Source organism: Chiloscyllium plagiosum, chromosome 9 (assembly GCF_004010195.1).
Source record: "Chiloscyllium plagiosum isolate BGI_BamShark_2017 chromosome 9, ASM401019v2, whole genome shotgun sequence".
Classification (NCBI taxonomy): Eukaryota; Metazoa; Chordata; class Chondrichthyes; order Orectolobiformes; family Hemiscylliidae; genus Chiloscyllium; species Chiloscyllium plagiosum.
This window is the reverse complement of record NC_057718.1, coordinates 65,925,571-65,946,291: the sequence shown is the minus strand read 5'-3', so window position 1 is coordinate 65,946,291 and position 20,721 is coordinate 65,925,571. Positions and strand designations below refer to the sequence as shown.

The 20,721-nt window shown below is 40.9% G+C and overlaps 1 protein-coding gene across 5 annotated transcripts in view; it reads right to left on the bottom strand.

Moving 5' to 3' along the window:
- scaf8 (SR-related CTD-associated factor 8) overlaps positions 1-19,716 on the bottom strand; it is a 285,205-nt gene extending 265,489 nt beyond the window's left edge. For 4 of the 5 annotated variants that reach the window (XR_006312546.1, XR_006312547.1, XM_043696128.1 and 1 more), the window contains exon 1: positions 19,519-19,716. Coding sequence is in view for 3 of the 5 variants with exons in the window: in XM_043696128.1 (XP_043552063.1) it covers positions 19,519-19,548 (30 nt within the window). In the remaining 2 variants the exon portion in view is untranslated. The remainder of the gene's footprint in view (positions 1-19,518) is intronic. The other variant, XM_043696130.1, reaches the window with a different exon arrangement.
- Positions 19,717-20,721: the final 1,005 nt, after the last annotated feature.

The following is a 20,721-nucleotide window of genomic DNA, read 5'->3' as shown; positions in this document are numbered from 1 at the left end:
ACAGTATTTTACAGTTGATCCAGTTAAGTTTCTTGTCCATGGTATTGATACTGGTGCTTTCAGCCATGATATTGAACATAAATAGACAGTCAAATACTCTTATGGTGCGAATATTACTTGCTATTTGTCAGCCATTATATGGATGCTGACCATGTCTTTGAGCACATTGACATGTGCTGCTTATTTGACAGTCTCAAATGATCTTGAACATTGCTCAACAAGTGAACTTCTGCACTTATAACCTTTTGAAGGAGGAAAGGTCACTGCTGAAGTGATTCAAATCAGTGAGGAGAAAGTGAGGTCTGCAGATGCTGGAGATCAAAGTTGAAACTTTATTGCTGGAACAGCACAGCAGGTCAGGCAGCATCCAGGGAACAGGAGATTCGACGTTTCGGGCACAGGCCCTTCTTCAGGAATCCTGAAGAAGGGCCTGTGCCCGAAACGTCGAATCTCCTGTTCCCTGGATGCTGCCTGACCTGCTGTGCTGTTCCAGCAATAAAGTTTCAAATTCAAATCAGTGAGCCTAGGACATCAACCCAAGGAGTGTCTGAAATCAGTGGAGAACTTTCAATAACTGCAGGTTTACGAGGGCTCTTGGTGGCACATACCTGCTGGCTTGATGTCAAAGGCAGTTATGCTGGCCTTGTGAACTCAACTCTTTTGTTCGCATTTGAACCAAGGATGTAGTGAGGTCAGAAGCTGGCAGAATTCAACTCAGTGCCAGTCAATATGTTAATCCTTTACCTCCCACGCGATTACATCTTTGACATTCCCTTCCATCACTGAGCTAATGATCAATTGAAGATTGATGCATTGGTAACTGGCCAGTATGGATACTTGCCTTATTTCTTGTGCGTAGGACATACTTGGATAACTTTCCATATTGTCAGGTAGACGTCAGTGTTCTGATTATACTGAAACTGCTTGATCAAGGCCGTGGCTAGCCTTGGAGCATAAATCTTCGGTACTACTATCAGAATCATGTCAGAGTTCTTAGCCTTTGCAATCTACAGGGTCTTCAGCCATTTGTTGATAACTGGTGGAGTGAACTGAATTGGTTAAAGGCTAGAAACTCTGATGTTGGGGACCTCAGGCTGAAGACAGAAAACTATAAGCCAGTTAGCCTGACCTCTATCATTACTAAGATTTTAGAGTCCATTATTAAGCCTGAGATTGCAGAGTACTTGGAAATGCATGGTAAAACAGGGATGTCATCTCAGCTTCATCAAGGGGAGGTCATGCCTGACAAATCTTTTAAAATTATTTGAGGAGGTAACAAGCAAATTAGACAAAAGAGAGCCAGTGGTCATGATCTGTTTGGATTTCCAGAAGGCCTTCAACAAGTTGTCACACAGAAGTTTGCTAAATAACATAAGAGCCCATGCTATTGGGGGCAAGGTACTAACATGGATAGAGGATTAGATGACTGGCAGAAGGCAGAGAGTAGGGATAAAGGTGTATTTTTCAGGATGGCAATTGGTGACTAGAGTTCCACTGGGTCGGTGTTGGGTCCATAACTATTCACGTTATACATTAATAATATGGATGAAAAAACAAAGGGCATCGTTAGGAGGTTTGCAGATGACAAAGATATGTGGAGTAGGTTGTGTTGTTGGTTTTGCCATGAGCATCACTTGCTGTAGTCCCTATTTAAACAGACTCTTTGCTACAAAGTTACACTTGTCTCAACTCATTGATGAGACAGTAGTGCCAGTCCTCACTTTGATTAGGTAGCAATCAAATGAAGATTGATTGGATTTTTGAGCAAGCGAGAAGGCTCCAGAAGGACTTGAACTGGCTTAGCGCGTGGGCAAAGAAGTGGCAGATGGAATATAATGTGGGAAAGTTTACAGTTATGCACTTTGATAGGAAGAGGAGGAAGAAACAGGAAAGACTTCAGAAATCGGAACTTCAAAGGGATTTTGGAACCCTTGTTCAGGATTTTCTTAAGCTTAACATGCAGATTTGGCTGGATTCATTTCAAGAAGGCTAAGAATACAAGAGCAGGGATGCAGTGCTGAGGCTGTATAAGGCTTTGGTCAGATTACATTTGGAATATTGTGAACAGTTTTGGGCCCTCTATCTAAGAAAGGATCTGATGGCCTTGTACGGAATCCAGAGAAGGCTGTCAAAAATGATCCCTGGGATGAAGAGCATGTCATATGATGAACTGTTGAGGTCTTTGGATCTGATTACAGATAGCCCGCATGGCTTTGTGCCTCACTAACATGACTGGAGTTTCTTGCAGAGATGAAAAAGAAACTTAATGAAAGCAGGGCAGCAGGCATTGTCTATATGTTGTGGAACTTCAGCAGAGTGTTCCACAAAATTCTGCATGGTAGACTGGTTAGTAAAGTTGGATCACAAGGGATCGGGGGAACTGGTCAAACGGATATAAAATTGGTTTGAAGGCAAGAGACAAGGGGTGGTGATGCAGGCTCTTGTATTCTGGCCCTCTTGAAATGAATGCTAACACTGCATTTGTCTTTCAGAATGGAGGCCTGTGACGTGGCATGCTGCAAGGATCACTGCTGTTCATCAATTATATAAATGATTAGGAGATATAGGAGATATGGTTAATAAGTTTGCAGATGACACTAGAATTAGCGGGTAATGGTCAGTGAAGATTATCTCAGAATAGAACGGGATCTTGATCTGATGGACCAATGGGTCAAGGAGTGGCAGATGGAGTTTAATTTAGATACATTAGAAGTGTTATATTTTGGTAAGACAAACAAAGGCAAGATTTACACAGTTCACAATAACCCACCGGAAAGTGGTGCCAAACAGAGACCTAGGGGTGCCTTGAAAGTGGAGTCGCAGGAAGACAGGGTGAATAAGGTTGGCATGCTTGCCTTCGCTGATCAGTTAATTGAGTATAGGAGTTGGGATGTCATGTATGGCTGTACAGGACATTGGTGAGGCCACTTTTAGAATACTGGATATAATTCTGATCACCCTTCTATAGGAGGCATGTAGTTAAACTTGACAGAGTGCAGACAAGATTTAAGGATGTGGCTGGGACTAGAGGGTTTGAGCTATAGGGAGAGGTTGATTAAGCTATGGTCTTTCTTTCTCTGGAGCTTCAGAGACTGAGGGGTGACCTTATAGAGGTTTATAAAATCATGAGAGGCAGGGATAGGTAGAATAGCCTAAGTATTTTCTTTCTAGTTTGGGAGTCCAAAACTGAAGGTCATAGGTTTAAGGTGAGTCATGAGTTTGGGAGTTGCTATCAAAGGTGCTCCTACAAATAAGAAAGCAAGTGGGGCATTCATGGCAAATTGCATTCCATAAGGATGGGTTTTGGCATTGAATCCAGAACCTGATATGGCATCATATGAAAATATTAGATCTTTATCCTGTACTCCCTCTAACCCTTTTTGTTTTAAAAGAAATATGCAGTCTCTTGATTGGTCCTGGAAATATGGTTGATAAATGGAAATGTTATGACAAAGTATTGAGAGGTGTTGCATTTTTGCAGGAGCAAATCAAGAGATTGCATATTCCTTAAAAAAGTAAAAAGGGTTAGAGGGAGTACAGGATAAAGATCTAGTAAAGAGATCTAAAACAACATTAAGCCCTTAAGAAAGATAACATTCTTCAAATTACAAAATCAAAAAGCTGAAAAATGTTACATTTGTAGAAAACATTGGTTAGAGCACCATTGGAGCAGTGTGCAGTTTGGTTCTCTAAATTATAGACAGGGTATGAAGACTCTGCAGAGGGTACAAAAAAAATCATGTCAGAACTAAGACGTTAAATCTATAGTGAGAAGACACACATCATAACTAATTCAGGGAGCACAAAGCAATAAAGCAAAAAGGTTTGAGGACAAACACAAGTGAGGTGTTTAAGATTACAAAAGGATTCGATAAGGTCGGTATAACACTTGTGGGAGACCAAAATAAGAGGTTCATAAATGTCAGGAATAAATGCAATATGGAATTCAGGATAAAGTTATTTTCCAGAAACTTGTTAGAATATGTAAGTTACAATCACCCATAGTTTAAGTAGATATCATAAATGCATTTAAAGGGAAGCTAGATAACCAAATGATACAGAGCAAAAAAGGAACAGAAGATTCTGCTAATAGAGTTGGAAAAGGAGGATGGAAGGAGGTTCATGCAGGGCACAAATACCTGCGGCTATCAGTTGGGCCAAATGATCTATTGTTATGCTGTACATTCAATGTACAGCTATGTAAATAAATATGAAATACTAATTTAACAATGCACAGCCAGATAAAAGCATTTTAATTCTCATCAGTGTTAAGCAGCTGGCCTCAGAAGATGCAGCTGCTGCAATTTCAATACCACTGTTAAGGAAAGGACAAATCATCAGAATTCCTGAATACAGTATTGTCACAATTCCGTAATCCAGATTACGATCTGCACATGTGGATGCTGCGCAAAGTGAAGACAGTGATGACTTCTCAAACTAAATAAATTGCCCAACATCTACGCTGTAGTCAGAAGTAAAATACAAGGTGCCTCTGGCAGAAAAATGAAACATTCTTCAAGAATGAGAAGTTACAAAATATATGCACACCGTTCACAATTGTTGTACCATTCAGTTTACATTTAGTTGCAGAAATAACGTAGCTTCAAACTGACTTAGTTCTGGACGATACTTTCTATCACACAATGGCAAAGCACTTTTATTGAAAATACACTGGCTGACTCAGCAAAAGTCCGTGGACCAGAATATCAAAAATTCAATATTGTAGATGCGAAATTAAACAATGAACTAACCACAGTCTGAAATTCTAGACTCAATGTAACTTGACTATAGAACTGCTCAATTGTTTTCAATGAATTTAAAAAAAAACACATCTGATGGAAAACTGGACTAAAATAAATTTGCATGATTGTACATCAATGCATCTGCTTATTTTAAAAACACATAATAGAAAAATTGCCAAAGTTGGGTATCGTACATCATGTGGTATTTAAAACATTATCTTTCAGCTAAAAAATCTGCACTGTAATGCATTTGCACAAGATCTTACTGAACATCAGGACCAATGCATCTTTGTAAACAATAATATTCAAGGGTTGAGAACGAATCAAGAACAAGGAAGAAAAATTAATTAAAGTGAAACCAAGAATAGAAAGAGAAATAGACAGGGAAAACAAGAGTGGATTTAATGAGAGAAAAAGACAGGCTTACAATGTTGTCAAGTACAACAGCAAGCCTGAGGTTTGCAAAGTTTTGAAATCACAAGAAAAAGTCTACAAAAAAGGTAAACTCACCAGAAATCATAACCAATTATATTAACTGAAGTAAATGCTATTCCCTTTGAGTTGGAGACAGGATAAATCATCATGAGAATGAAGCAATAGCATGGAGATTGAGCAAGTATGCATGCCTGTCTTCATGATAGAAGACAAAAATTACATACCAAAGAAGTAAATCAATGGGTTTAAAATCAATGAGGAACTTAAAGAAAACAAAATCAGCACATAAAAAGTATCAGAGAGAAATTAAGGGTGTGAAAGCCAACAAATTGTCAGAGTCTGACGCCTATATTCTAGAGTTCTAAATGAGGCAGCTGCAGCGATGGTGGATGATATTTTCTAATCAACCTATTCAGAGATGTTATTACACAACTCTAGAACAGGTGAGGTCAGAACAATTGGTAGGGACAGTACCACTGAACCACTAGAGACCTTCAAATCTTATAGAGATATTGGTTAATATTCTCCAAAATTCCTTAAAAGCTAGAGTGTTTCCATGTGATTGAAATTTACTAAATCTAATTCTACTATTCACAGATAAGGCAGAAAACAGGGAACTACAGCCTGATAACAGCATTGGAAAAATGCTGTAATTGATGAAATCTTACAAAAGCACTTTGGAAGTTGTAGTATGATCAGATAACGCTAACATGCTTTTATGAAAGAGAGTATTGTGGTTCGAAAGTTATTGGAGCTTATTAAGGATGCATAAAGGGAAACCAGTGCATGTCCTACACTTTAAGTAATTCGATAAAGTACCATGCAAAAGGTTAATATGCAAGATGAGGATTCGCAGAGGTGAGGATAACTCTTCAACACTGATAAAGGATTGACCAACAGGCAGGAAAAACAACAGGGATGAACAGGACATTTTCAAGTTGGCAGACTAACCTGTGAACATTGCAAGGATCATTGCTAAGACTACAGCTACTTACAAAATAATGCACATTAATAACTACGAAGAAGAGACCAAGAGTAATTTGTTCATGATGCAAAGCTAGGTAGGGAGATAAGTTGTGACGAAAACCTAAAAAGGCTGAAAAGAGATTCAGTCAATTTAAGGGGCAATGAGATAGCAGATGGAGAAATGTGAAGTAAGCAGACATTTGAATTTAAAATGCATAAAGCTTTAAAATGTTGCAGTTCAGACAGCCTTGGATACATTTGTACAAATAACAGAAAATTAGCATGCATGTATATCAATCAATTAGGAAGGGAAACATCAGACTTTACTGCAAAAAGACTGGAATAAAAGAATGAACAACTCTTATGGCAATTGCAAGGGTCTTTGATGAGACTACACTTGGAGGCTTTATGTGGAGTTAATATTTGCCTTGGAGGCGGTGTAAAAGTTCAGTAGCTTGGTTTCAGGGAAGAAAAGGTTATCCCCTAATGAAAGGTTGAACAAAAGCCATACGTATTCTCTGGAGGAGAGATTATCTTAACATATTGGCTTCTGAATGCTTCGGATTGCTAGACACGGAGATTATTTAGCCCTAGCTGTATGAGGTTTCTCATCACACACAACCCAACCAATGCTACCCTCAACAAGTTCACAGAGGAACTCAAAATGTTTGGTGTTACCACATTGGTTCAACTTTGTGAAGCCACCTATGACAAGGCTCCTATTGAAAAAGACGGCATTCAGGTTTTGTTAAGTAGCTATTAACTACAACAGACTCCAGGTTTTGGACATAATCTGATGACATGCGGTGCCTTCAAATTGTAGAATTTGGATTTTGACCCAGAGAGTTGAGTTTCCACTGGAACAATCTGAAAACGTAACTGAACATAGAAAAAAACTATGCCTGTGAAAAGGTCATTTAATCCATCCAATTCAACTTTATGATTTCTGTATAGCTGGAGAGGATCAGCTGATCGTTACCATGAGCACAGGAGTCCTCCATTTCTGTTTTTCAGCAGCAGCAGGATCTCGAAGGGCGGGAGCTCGCACCAGGGGCCTGCCAGGAGCGGTGAGTCACTGATTTGAGCTTTTAAATTTGAAGTCAGAGAGCCGAGGTTTCTGGGAAAGGAGGGACTTCTTATTTTTATTTCCGTCTAGCTTTATAAGTCAGTGTTTGCAAATATCTTCCTCCCCACCCTACATAGGTAAGCCACTGCAACACCACGGACATGATTCTGCCTGCACTCCCCAAAGGATTCATCTCCCTCATCAGCACTGTATACTGGTTGAAGAGCAAGATCTGAACATAGAACCCGTGCCTTGTTTGCTTGGTCCTCCTCGTTCTTCTGTCGGTCACTCATTCTCTCAGCACCTACACATTTTTAAATTAGAAGACAATCACCACCACAAAGTTCCATCCACAACGTTCATTCTGTAATCTACCATATTCTCCTCACTATCAACCACAAACCTAATTTTAGTATCACCTGAAAACTTCTTAGTCATGCCCCCATGCAGTTAAATCTAATTCATGAGTATATATCACATGAACCTATTTTCTGTTCAGCCTGGGACCTTGGGAATAATTTTGATATAATCTACATAGACTATTTCAAACAAGTTACCTTTGTCAAACCTTCCTGTTACTTGCAAAAATCTCAATCAAGTAACACAACTGCAAATCTATAAATGTTTTCCTTAATTAATCTGTCCAAAATGCATCTCAAAATGTTTGCCTGTAAGTTGCCCACAGTTGAGCAGAATGGCATATAATTACACAAGTTATCCTTTCCATCCCTTTTTAAACAATGATACAAACATTAGCAGATTTTCAGCACATCTGTAAGCAAAAAGGATAGAAAACAAAAGTCACAGCTTCTGTTATTTCTTTCCTTAACAGGTGGAATAATTTACTTCTGAATCTAACAAATTATTCATTTAAAGCACCTTAATATTTCCTATCACTATGCTTATCCACCTAATGTTTTAGTCTCAACTACAATATCTGCTCTATGTCCCTACTGTTAAAATAAGAGCAAAATATTCATTTAGAACACAGTCCAGTTAATTTTCCATGTCTTCATTTTGTTTTCCTTATTTCCTTGTTAATTTTCCATCAATATTTTTGTTTAGGTTTTACTACTAGACTTGGGCTCACCTTTTTTGCCATACATCACTCTGCATGTATTTTTAAGGATCTCTGCCCTGGATGTAGTTTTGCTCACTGAGCTGGAAGGTTCACGTACAGATGTTTTGTCACCATACTAGGTAACATCTTCGGTGAGCCTCCGGACGAAGTGCTGCTAGTGTTTCCTGCTTTGTATTTTTTTTGGGTTTCCTTGGGTTGGCGATGTCTTTTCCTGTGGTGATATCATTCTCTGGTTTTTTTCTCGGGGTGGTAAATGGGGTCCAAGTCAATGTGTTTGTTGATAGAGTTCCGGTTGGAAAGCCATGCTTCTAGGAATTATCGTACGTGTCTCTTTTTGGCTTTACCTAGAATGGATGTGTTGTCCCAGTCGATGTGGTGCCCTTCCTTACCTGTATGTAAGGATTCTAGTGAGACAGTCTAGCAGAAAGCAGGAAACACCAGCAGCGCTTTGTCCAGAGGCTCACTGAAGATGTTACCTAGTATGATGACAAAATATCTGAACATGAGCCTTCCAGCTCAGCAAGCAAACCTACATCCAGAACCTCAATCTGGGCTACAAATCTTCTCAAAATTTGCTCATCTCTGCCCTCTATAGCCTTTAGTCTGAATTTATCCCTGTTAATACAGAGGTATTTAAAACCCCAAACTATTACAGCCCTTTTATTTTTGTACTCCTCACTGATTTGCCTCCCAGTTTGTCCTACTAACTGTGTGCTGCTGGAAATGCACACTGGTTAGGCAGCATCTGAGCAGCAGGAGAGTCAACGTTTTGAGCATAAGCTCTTCATCAGGAATGATGAAGAGCTAATGCTTGAAATGTTGACTCTTCTGCTCCTCAGATGCTCCTCAGCATCACACTTTTTGACTCTGATCTCCAGTATCTGCAGGCCTCACTCACACCCTGTCCTATTAACTCCCTCTCACTGTTTAGAGTTTATAGTATACTTCAACCATGTGATTGCCCTATTTCTATTCAACCTATATATCTTCATTTGATGCTCTTTCAAGGATATTACCCCTCTTCACAGGTGAGACTGTTTCACGAACCAATTGCAGCTTTCACTCCTTTTTAATCCCGTTCCCAGCCCTGCAGAAAGCTCTAAGTAAGAATGCTTCACTGCTATCCCTGCTCTTCAAATTTCATACCAGTAGTAGCCAGGATATAATACTTCCAAATATATACCTGTGCTTTCAGCTCTTTTGCACTGAAGAAACAGAAGAAGTAGGCCATTTGATCCATCACACGCACTTCGCTATTCAACATGATCTTTGTGATCCTCTAGCTCAACATTATTTTGGACCGAAAAGGATAGATTCAGGCCTTTTCTGGATATGAAGTTCAATATACAGTGGGAGTCCATAGAGACTTGGAAATTCAGGTGCACAGATCTTTAAGGTGCCACAAACAGGTGCAGGAAATAATCAAGAAAGCTAACGGAATGCTGGCCTTTACATCAAGCAGACTGCAATATAACTAAGCAGAGGTTATGCTGCAATTATACAAAACCCCATTACTCTTCATTTGGAATATTGAGCGCAGATTTGGGCACTACATCTTAGGAAGGATTTATGGCCTTGGAGGGAATACAGTGTAGGCTTATAAGAATGATACCTGGACTTCAGAGGTTAAGTTGTGTAGAAAGATTATCCAAATTCAGCTAGTTTTCTCTCAAATTTAGAATGTTTAAGGGGTGATCTGATCAAAGTCTTCAAAATATTAACAGGAAAATACATAGTAGATAAACTATTTTCACTGCCTGGAGATTCTAGAACTGGGGGCTATAATCTGTGAATTATGGCCAGGCTATTCAGATGATGTTAGGATGCATTTCTACACACAAAAAAGTAATAGATGTTTGGAACTCTCTTCCATATATGGATCGATTATTAATTTTAAATCGAAGGTACATGCATTTTTGTTAATTAATGGCATTTAGGGATTATGGGCCAAAGTTGAGTGTGTGTTGATGGAAAAGCATAGCAGGTCAGGCAGCATCCAAGGAGAAGGAGGAAAATCGATGTTTCGGGCCGGAGCCCTTCATCAGGTATGCAAAACAGGTATATGGAGTTAGGCCACAAATGATCAATGATCTCCGTGAATGGTGGAAAAGCTTCAAAGGGCTGAATAGCTGGCTCTTATTTGTACAGACCATACTCTTGCTCACTCTTTCCCCCCCCCCCCCCCCCCCATACCCCATGATGCCTTTAGTCTCTATAAATCAATTTCTTTCTTAAACACACTCAGTGGCTTGGCCTCCACAATCTTTTGTGATAAAGAATTCTATTGATTCAACAGCCTGAGAGAAGACATTTCTCATCTTAGTCCAAAAGTGGCCTATCCCATATCCTGAGATTTTTACCCCTACCTCTGGATTCCTCCTCCATCCCCTGCACCCTTCAAAAGCACAGGAAACAGCATCTCTTCATCCAGTCTGTTCAACCTGCCACAAACGTAATAGTCTTTATGAGATTCCCTCTCATTCTTCTAAACTTCAATGAATATAGTCCTAGTTTAACCAATCTCTCCTCATAGCATTGCAGGAATCAGTCTGGTGAACCTTCCCTGCACATACTCAATGTCAAGCACATGCTTTCTAAAGCAAGGAGACTAAAACTGTACATAACATACCAGGTATGGTCTCAAGGCACTGTACAGTTGCAGAAAGACATGTTTGCTCCTATATTCAAATCCTCTTGTGATTGTTATGGACCAGACTAATCTCCCTCAAAGTATATCAAGGAGCTAGACCTTTGACTTTTTACTTTATTTAAAGGCAAGTGTAAAGTGCTGTGTTCCAGAAGTGATTCAATTGGTCCATTAATAGACATGAAGCAAAATTCACTTTAGTTAAAATACAAAGACAAAAATTGGTATAGCTTATTTAGTTACTAATCATGAACTGTTCTAATATAGCGGCATCCCATAAACGCATCCTTGGCAAAGGCAAATACAATAAAACAAATTTTCCTGATAAGCTACCTCCTTTCCAGTGCAAGAGAAAGGAATACTGAAAGGAAAATTCAAGTATCGGAGACAGAAGTCAAGCTTTTTGCTGCAGCAGAGAGCGAGAGCTGTATCTATCAGCTTCAACTGCCAACTCCGAACCCCAACTGAAAACACAATTAAAACCCTTGGTCTGTATGAGTGTGACTCCATCCACTTATTCTTCTTTTGTCCAATTTAAAAGAAAAACTCTTAGTGAGCTCAAAGCTATTTACCCACCATTTCTAAAGCAGATATTCTGGATTCTCTCTGCAACAGAAACTGCACAGAACAAATCTCTCTTAAAGGTACAGTACTACTGCATGGCAAATGCCAACATACCATTGCCTTCCTAACCACTTGCTGCAATTACATAGTTGCTCTTAATGATTAGTATATAAAAACACCTAAATCCTTTCATACATCAACATTTCCAAATCTATCACCATTTAAACAATACACAGTCTGTGTTTTTCCCACTCAAGTGCATCTCTTCACATTTATCCATGATATTTGACCACTTACTGAACTTGCCAAATTTTCCCCTGAAGTCACTTTATTCCTCACCACACACAATTCCAACTGTGTTGGAAAACAGAACTGTGGATTTTGGAAATCGGAAACAAAAACAGAAATTTCTGGAGAAACTCAGCAGGTCTAGCGGCACATTCCCTCTAAACTTCCTGCAACTCATCTTAAGTCTATGCCTGTTGATCGCTCCTTGTCTTCCTGTTCAGTCTATCTACGCCACTCCCCCATCATAATTTATATATCTCAATTGTGGCAACTCCAGCCTATTCAATCTTTCTTCATAACCAAAGCTCGCCGGCCTAGGCAACTCCCTGGAAAATCTCCTCTGGACCCTTGACAGTGCAATCACATTAATCCTGTAATGTGGATTCCAGAACTGTACAAAGTACTCTAAGATACTCCAAGCTGCAAGCTTGTTACTTTATCCAACAACTTTATATTACCCTTTTGATTCAACAATTCCTCAATTTCCTTTGTTAGCCACATTTATAGGCCACTTTTTGTGCTAAGTTCTTTTGCATAACTGTTGTAATCAATTATTTGTTCCTTAAATATTAGCCACTACCTATTCACTACAAGCCAGTAACTCCGTGCTTAGCATTGCTGCCTCACAGCCTTGGGTGACTCTCTGTGTGGATCTCCCCATGTCAGTGTGGTTTTCTCTCAAGTATTCTGATTTCCTCCCACAGTCTGAAGATATGCAGTTTATGTAGATTGACCATGCTAAATTGCCCCGTAGCGTCCAGGTACTGTAGGGATGTGCAGGTTAGGTGGATTAGCCATAGTGGGGATAGGGTGGGGTGGGGCGGGGGGGGGGGGGGGGGGGGGGGGGTCTGGGTAGGATGTTATTCAGACAGTTAGCGTAGAATCGATGGGTTAAATGGCCTCCTTTTGCACCAAAGGGATTCTATGATCTATAATTTGTTGAAGTCTATAAACAACCACACCTAGTTTTGTTTAGAGTCAGGACCCTTGTTTCAGATTGGGATACTTCACTTCAACTTTTCATCAAAATTGTACCTTTTTCATGATCATTTTTTTCCAAAAGGACTTCTCACAACAAAATTAATTAACCCCCTCTCATTGCTCAAACAAAATCTAGATAGCTTGTTCTTTGGTTGGTTCCTCAACACACTCATTGGGAAAAAAATACTTGTACACATTCTAGGAATTCATCCAACATTGTATTAATGCCAATGTGGTTTGTCTAATGTATATGTAAATTTAAGTCACCCATTATTAGTGCAGCGGTGTTGTTGCTTGGATCTCTTAAGTTGTTCACTCACCACCACTGTTTGGAGACCTAATCTCAATTTCCACTAATGTTTTTTGCCCTAGTTGTGATTTTACATCTAGACTTTTGGACACAATATCCTTTCTCACTATTACTCGGATTTTATCTGTCTCTAGCACCACTACCCCAGCGCCTTTTTCTTTTTGTCTACCCTTCCTAAAGATTGAATATGCATGGATGTTTGGTTTCCAGTCTTGGTCACCAATCATATCCTCTATTTGCGCTGTTAACTCGTTTACCTTATTGTGAATTTCCATGTGTAAAGATACAGTACACTCGATTATCCAAATACCAATTATCTGAAAAATCAGATTATCTAAAGATCTCAAGGTGCCGACAGAAACATTACATCAAAGATGTGTGCCCAACACTCGTCGCCTCTTTTGTTTACAGTGATTAAAAGTGCTGCCGAGAACAGTCCTGGACTGATGGGAGCACAGGCACTGTCTCTAAGTGACTGATCTCCACCTCCCTCTCTCTCTTCCCACACTTTCCCTGGAGTTCTACACAGCCGTGTGCCCTAAACCTCCCATCCCCAGATAATCTCTCTAATATTGTCCTGTACAGGGCAAAGGTGGAACCTGTCAAAAGGTTGCAATAAAAAGTTGTGTGTGCGCGCGCACGCGTGTACACGCACGCGCTATTTGGAGACTCACTCCCCAAAAGGCAGCAGCAGCAGTGTTGTTGGTGTCCAGTCTGGCTGCTCCAGAGAGGGAACAGGGGTGTAAGGCGCTGGAGTTGGGGGCAGATTGGGGGTGGTGTTGGATGGGGTTTGGGGGTGCGGACAGAGGCGCAGTGTTTGATGGGGTTTGGAAGAGGTGAGCGGAAGCGCAGTGTTGGATGGGGTTTGGGGGGGCGGGCAATGTTGGACAAGGTTTGAGGGCGGACGGGGGACAGTGTTGGACGGGGTTTGGGGGAGATGTTGGGGCAGGCGAGGGCTCGCACGCGCTGTGCTGAATGGGGAGCAGACTTAATAGAAAACTCTGAGCTCAAGAGAAAAGGCATTGAATTGATTAACCGAATAATCAATTATCTGAACGAAATAGTGCCCGCCCACCTCGTTCGGATAATCAAGGTTCTTCTGCATTTGGACTTTTTTTAAAATAGGAGACGCTTTGTACTGTCAGTATTCCAGTTTGGTCAATTGGAGATGATCGGATCTTGATCAGATAAGCCAATGGGCAGAGGAGTGGCAGATAGAGTTTAATTTATCTAAATGTGAGGTGCTGCATTTTGGGAAAACAAATGTTAGCAGGACTTGTACACTTAATGGTAAGGCCCTAGGGAGTGTTGCTGAACAAAGAGACCTTGGAGTGCAGGTTCATAGCTCCTCGAAAGTAGAGTTGCAGGTAGATAGGATAGTGAAGAAGGTATTTGGTATCCTTTCCTTTATTGGTCAGAGTATTGAGTACAGGGGTTGGGAGGTCATGTTGCGGCTGTACAGGACATTTGTTCGGCCACTTTTGGAATATTGTGTGCAATTTTGGTCTCCTTCCTATCGGAAAGATGTTGTGAAACTTGAAAATGATTCAGAAAAGATTTACAAGAATGTTGCCAGGGTTGGAGGATTTGAGCTATAGGGAGAGGTTGAATAGGCTAGGGCTGTTTTCCCTGGAGCATCAGGGGCTGAGGGTTGATCTTATAGAGGTTTATAAAATCATGACGGGCACGGATACGAGAAATAGACAAGGTCTTTTTCCTGGGGTGGGGGAGTGCAGAACAAGGGCATAATTTTAGGGTGAGAGGGGAAAGATATAAAAGAGAGCTAAGGGGCAACTCTTCACACAGAGGATGGTGCATGTGTGGAAAGGGCTGCCAGAGGAAATGGTAGAGGCTACTACAATTGTAACATTTAAAAGGCATTTGGATGGGTATATGAATAGGAAGGGTTTGGAGGGATATGGGCTGGGTGCTGGCAGGTGAGACTAGAATGGGTTGGGATATCTGGTCGGTATGGACAAGTTGGACAGAAGGGTCTGTTTCTGTTGTACATCTCTATACTCTATGAACATTTTTTTTCAAATAATTAACCAAATACATGTGTGCTAAAACAAAACCTAATTGTCCAAACAATTTGTTATAATGCTATAACATTCTATGATTCAATATTCTCAATGAAAGTTAGAACTGAAAGTCACAGGATAGGAAATATCTAGTGAGTGCTTATCACAAACTGTTACAGCACAGGAGGCTACTCAGCTTGTCATATGTGTGCCAGTTCCAAATAAGCATTACATGTAGTGCCACTTCTCTATCTCCATCTGATGTATATTCCTGTTTTCCTCTACATGGCACCTGTGTCAACTTTAAACAACTTTTATGTAACTTACAATTATACAAAAGTTGCAAAGTGGTACAAATCACTCTCTTGGGATTAGTTTATTTAAAATGCCATTCAGTTTCAGTTCATGTGGTAAGTGAAATTAAGCAGTGAAAAGAAGACCAACTTAACTAACAAATTTCCTTTCCTGAAGAAATAAACTCAAGTTTCATATCAACCTTTTCGACTAAGTGTCAGCCTAGAAGGCTCTCACCTCTAGAAGGCTGTGGATTCCATGAGTTGTAATGTCAAAGGAACAGATGTGACATGTTGCTCCAAAATTTGTATCCCAAAATAAATTTCCAAAACTAGCCATGTCATTATGTTACACTATAGACTCATGATTAAATTTGCACATACACAAGTTATTTCTTCAGCACACAAAGCTCAACTGCACCTGTAAAGACTTCTATTTAAGTCAGATGCCTGATATAAGCAGAAGTCAGTGTCCACTTTTAAGACCAAACCATACTATTGAGAAATCCATATATGCAACATTTTAGATTGTCTGGTGCAGTTACTTGTTTGATGTCCTTAAAAGGACAAATGAGACAACTAAACCAAGAGTTTGAGGTAGTTTTGCAAAACAAAGGTTTCAGGACCTCTACATATGCAGAGGTACTGCCTCCTCGGAAGGCATTAGAAATCCCCATTCCACATTGAGGTTGAGTGACGTTAGGGGTTAAATAGCTGACCCCTAGCCAACCATCAACAGTACCTTGACCACCTCAACTCCCCCTCCCACTCCACCAAGGGTTTGCGAGTTCTGAGCCTCTTCCACTTCCAAATCCAAGCTACCCAATGCCTGAAGGAAGAACGCCTCATCTTCAGCCTTGGGACCCTCCAACCATCAATGTTGATTTCACTAGTATCCTCATCTCTCCTTCCCCCATCTCATCCCAGATCCAACTCGCACCGCTCTCTTGACCTGTCCTACCTGTCCATCTTCCTTCCCACCTATCTGCTCCACCCTCCCCTCTGACCTACCAACATTACCCCCACTTCCATCTACCTATCATCTCCCCAGCTACCTTTCCCCCAGCCCCACCTCCACTACCCTACTTATCTGTCAGACCCCTTCCCCACCCACATTCCTGATGAAGGGCTTATGCCTGAAACATTGATTCTCCTGCTCCTCAGATGCTTCCTAACCTGCTATGATTTTCCAGCGCCATACTGAGTATAGCAGATCAGTTTGGTAGAGATGTTAAATAATTAAAGCTGTCAGAGGTTCCATTATCATGTTTTAAAATATATATATTATATTTTTGAGCCACTTTGTTCTTAAGTGAATTGTTATTAGCTTTCTTAGACAAATGACAGGTATGTTTTTCACTGGGTAGTTAGTAAATAGCTGAAGCTTTATAATATCATTTTAAACAACACTTAGCCATGGAACACAAATGCATCACTACCCTTTGCACAGACAAATGGAAACACATTTTACCCTAAAACAGAAGTCCCATCAGTCAGAAGTTGCTTCCTATTCTTCAAAATTAGCACATGCGGCATGTAGTTCTGGATGCATCAGCCCATATCCTCAGATCTCCAGGCAACACCTTCCGATATGTGTTGCCCCAACCCTCAAGATTATGAACTTCTGCTTTCACCATAGGCAACCTCCATAGATCAACTTGTCAGTTATTTTGGTAGTCCTAACATTAGGTTCAGTGTAACACAACACATCTTAGCAAGTAAACAAAGCAGAACATCATGAGGTGCAGACTCAAACACATCTACAAGGTGCTCCAAAGATTTCTAAATTATGAAGGAGGGATATCTGAACAACTGGCATATTTCACAGGCTAAACCTGAATTTCCAAGATACAAGGAGGATGAGAAAAGCAAAAATGGCTCAGTACTGATCCTCTGATCAAGCTAAATTTGGCATCCATCAGGGTCCCAGTGCCAAAATTAATCAACAATTGAAAGATGCATTCCCAAAATACATGCTTAAAATAGCACAAAAAAAAATCAGCTATTGCTGCTCACACAAGGGCATGCAGCAGTTGAGTGAGCATTGTCAGAGATTCCAGTTTTTGGATGAAACATTAAACTGAGGCCCTACCTGCCTGCTCAGTGGATGCAAGAATTCATTGGCATTATTTCAAACAAGACTGGAGAAGTTATCCTCAATGCCCTGATGAATATTAATCCTTCAAAACAACATCATAAAAAGTTAAACTCGCTCAGAAAAATGTTCAGTTTTTTGCTGATTAATGTCAGTGGACTCAAACTCACAGCCAAGCACCCACAATTTTAACGCACGTATCTAGGGTCTCGAAGTTCCAACTTTTAATGACGCGATTACACACTCTGCTGAAGACACAGAATGAATGACTCTGGTTTGAGTGTGATGGATGTAAGATGCTATCAATGTTTATGTATCCCTTCAATGATCTTTGCAGCTCATCAATATATCACAGCTAAAATCCATAGTTTTCAGTTTCTGGAATTACAGCAGTAAGCACTAGGCCCAAAGCCTTACAAAAAGGCTCAATAACATTGCCATACTTTATAATTTAGAATCCTGAAAAAAAATTCTTACACAAGAACTCCGTTTGTTCCTTCCTAATTATCTGCAAACTCCAGCTTAAGAGCCACCAACAGTGAGATTTTTCAAACTTTGTTCACTAAAATCTCCTTTGCTATGTAGAAACCACAAATGAGGATATACAAATAGAATAATTTGTACAAGAAACAGAATCCTATTCATCAACTTCCAAATGACAACTGCAAGTCAATTCACTAGTTCTTGGCAGAGATCAGCAAAATCTGCATAAGCTTCCCATCCTCGCCTCAAATAACTTCGAGCAAATAATTGTACCTAACTACATTCATGCCTATTTCTCTTCCATGAGGTAGGCAGCCACACAAAATTCACTTCCTCCCTTCAAAGTGGCTTATTACAGGTGTCTATTTGTGTAGCACAACCCACTAGTTTTTCTTCCTTGCAACCTCCAATATAGCAACTCAGTGTCCTTCCAGATCATGAACTTGCCCATTTGGGCAAGTTGGACTTAGTGGAGGAATCTTGTTGATCATAATTGACATGGCTTGGATGTCAAGCAATTTCCTTGACTTAGGGAGGAAAAATGTTTAATAAGATTAGATTTCCTGTTATGAAACTTTGAAATATCAATATAGTAGTTATCTATCCCTAAAATAATACATGCCCATGCTTAAACATTGACTGAAAGTGCATGTAAAATATCTCCAAACACTATCAGAGGTACTTCACTAAATTTTACTGACCCTTTGGCAATTAATGTACAGCATATCACTGTATAATTTACCTTTTACAGTAAATTTCGACATTAACTGAACCGAGAACGTAATTAACTTTTTTTTATTTTCAGTTTGTGAAACTCATCAAGAGGCAAAATTGGCGGAGAAAGTCTAATATTTCGGTATCTTCGAAAAAAATTGGCTTAATTTGTTTTAAGTACGGTCTCAAGAAAGTGGCAAATAAATGAAAAGAGCGCTCTGAAGGCAAGTAAAAAAAAAACCTCGGCCTCACGGCTCTCTGCAGCATGAATGTCGTGTTACCCGTGGGGCGCAGGAAATGAGCTCCCCCAGCAAGCCCCATCTCCCTTTGGTTGAACTGGTGACAAATTAGAGAGCGGGGCTCGAAGGCCGTACTCAACAAAAATGCGCAGAGCAACCCCCCCGGAAAAAGGCATCATTCCTCAGCCTCTCAGAGTCCAGACCCAGTGTTCAGCAATAACCCCAAACCAGGCCTGGCGGAGGTTAATTTGTTGATCAGGCCTCGAGTTCCGTTGCTGGGGGGACGGAGAGGTGTGACAGGAATGAGAAAGGCTCTAATCCTCTCCCTTCCTCCCTACCCTTCATCCCAACATTGAGATACCTTGGATCCCCGCTCCCCGCCATTCCGGCCAAACTGACCAGGCCCCAGTTCTACAGTTGTCCGTTGATTTTAATTTTATCGCAATGAGACGCTCGAGAGGCCTGTTCCTCTCTGAGGTCCCGTTTCTAGCGCCCGTTATTCACCCTCTGTCCGCCCCCCCGCTACCAACCGCCTGCGCCGCTGAAAAACATCCCCACCCCCCTCCTCCTAAACAGCCTGAGTTCACACAGACCTCGTTATTAAAGGCTTTGACGGCCTCCATGGCTCAACACCTTCGCTCCTTTCTGTCGGATGTCGAGGATGAGAAGGGCCGTCGGCACTCTCAGGAGTCAAACTGGAGGAGCTGAAGCTCGGCGATGAGTCAGGAGTGGTGGCAACGGCCGCGCTTCACCCCCATCTTACCGCGGAGCAAGAGGAAGGCAATATGGCGGCGGGCGCAGTGAGTGGCTCTGGAGCGGACAATCGCAGCGGCTCTGCAGAGGGAAGGGAGAAAAGGGAGCTCACACAGCCAGAGACACCTAGGGGTCAGACACTGCAACAACACACAGCCGACTCAGAGCCGAGGTATGACCTCTCCCCCCTCCCGCTGTAGGATAGACAGCCTCACCGCACTGAACACACTTCCTTCAACTGTGGCATATACCGTCACACCACCTTGAGCTGTACCATGCACAACCTTACCTGACGACACACCTCCTTGAACAGTACCACACACACCCTCACCACACAGAACATATTTACTTGAACTGTACCATACACAAACTCACCTGACAACACACCTCCCTAACTGTACCATACGCAACCTCGCTACGTAGAACATACTTCCGTTGACTCTACATAGAAAATGATGGAGAAACTTAGCATGTCTGGCAGCATCTGTGGATAGGGAGACACAGTTCATGATGCAAGTCCACCGTGACTTCTTCAGAATTGAAAGATGTCAGAAAATATTTGTTTTTGTTTTCAGGATTTGGAGATGCTGGTGTTGGACTGGGGTGTACAAAGTTAAAAATCACATAACACTAGGTTTTAGTCCAACAGGTTTATTTGGAAGCATGAGCTTTCTGAGTGCTGCTCCTTCACCTGGTGACAACCTCTCTGAGAGCTAGTGCTTCCAAATAAATCTATTGGACTATAACCTGGTATTGTGCGCTTTTAAACTTTTTTTCAGATACTGTTGCCAGAGGCAGAGGAAGGGTAAAGGAAGTAGATGGTTATGGTGCTCAGTGCAAAAGATTGAGACTGGTGGTGAAAGCGAAAAAGAAATATAAAATGGATGTAAATTAAGGTATAAAAGGGAGAAAATGAGTCCTCCATACTGAAAACATACAATACGAGAGCTTTTACGGCATGCAAAGAGGCCTTCAGCCCACAGTGTTTTTGCCCCTCATCAAACACCCATCTAACCTAATCCCATTTTCCAGCACTTGACCAC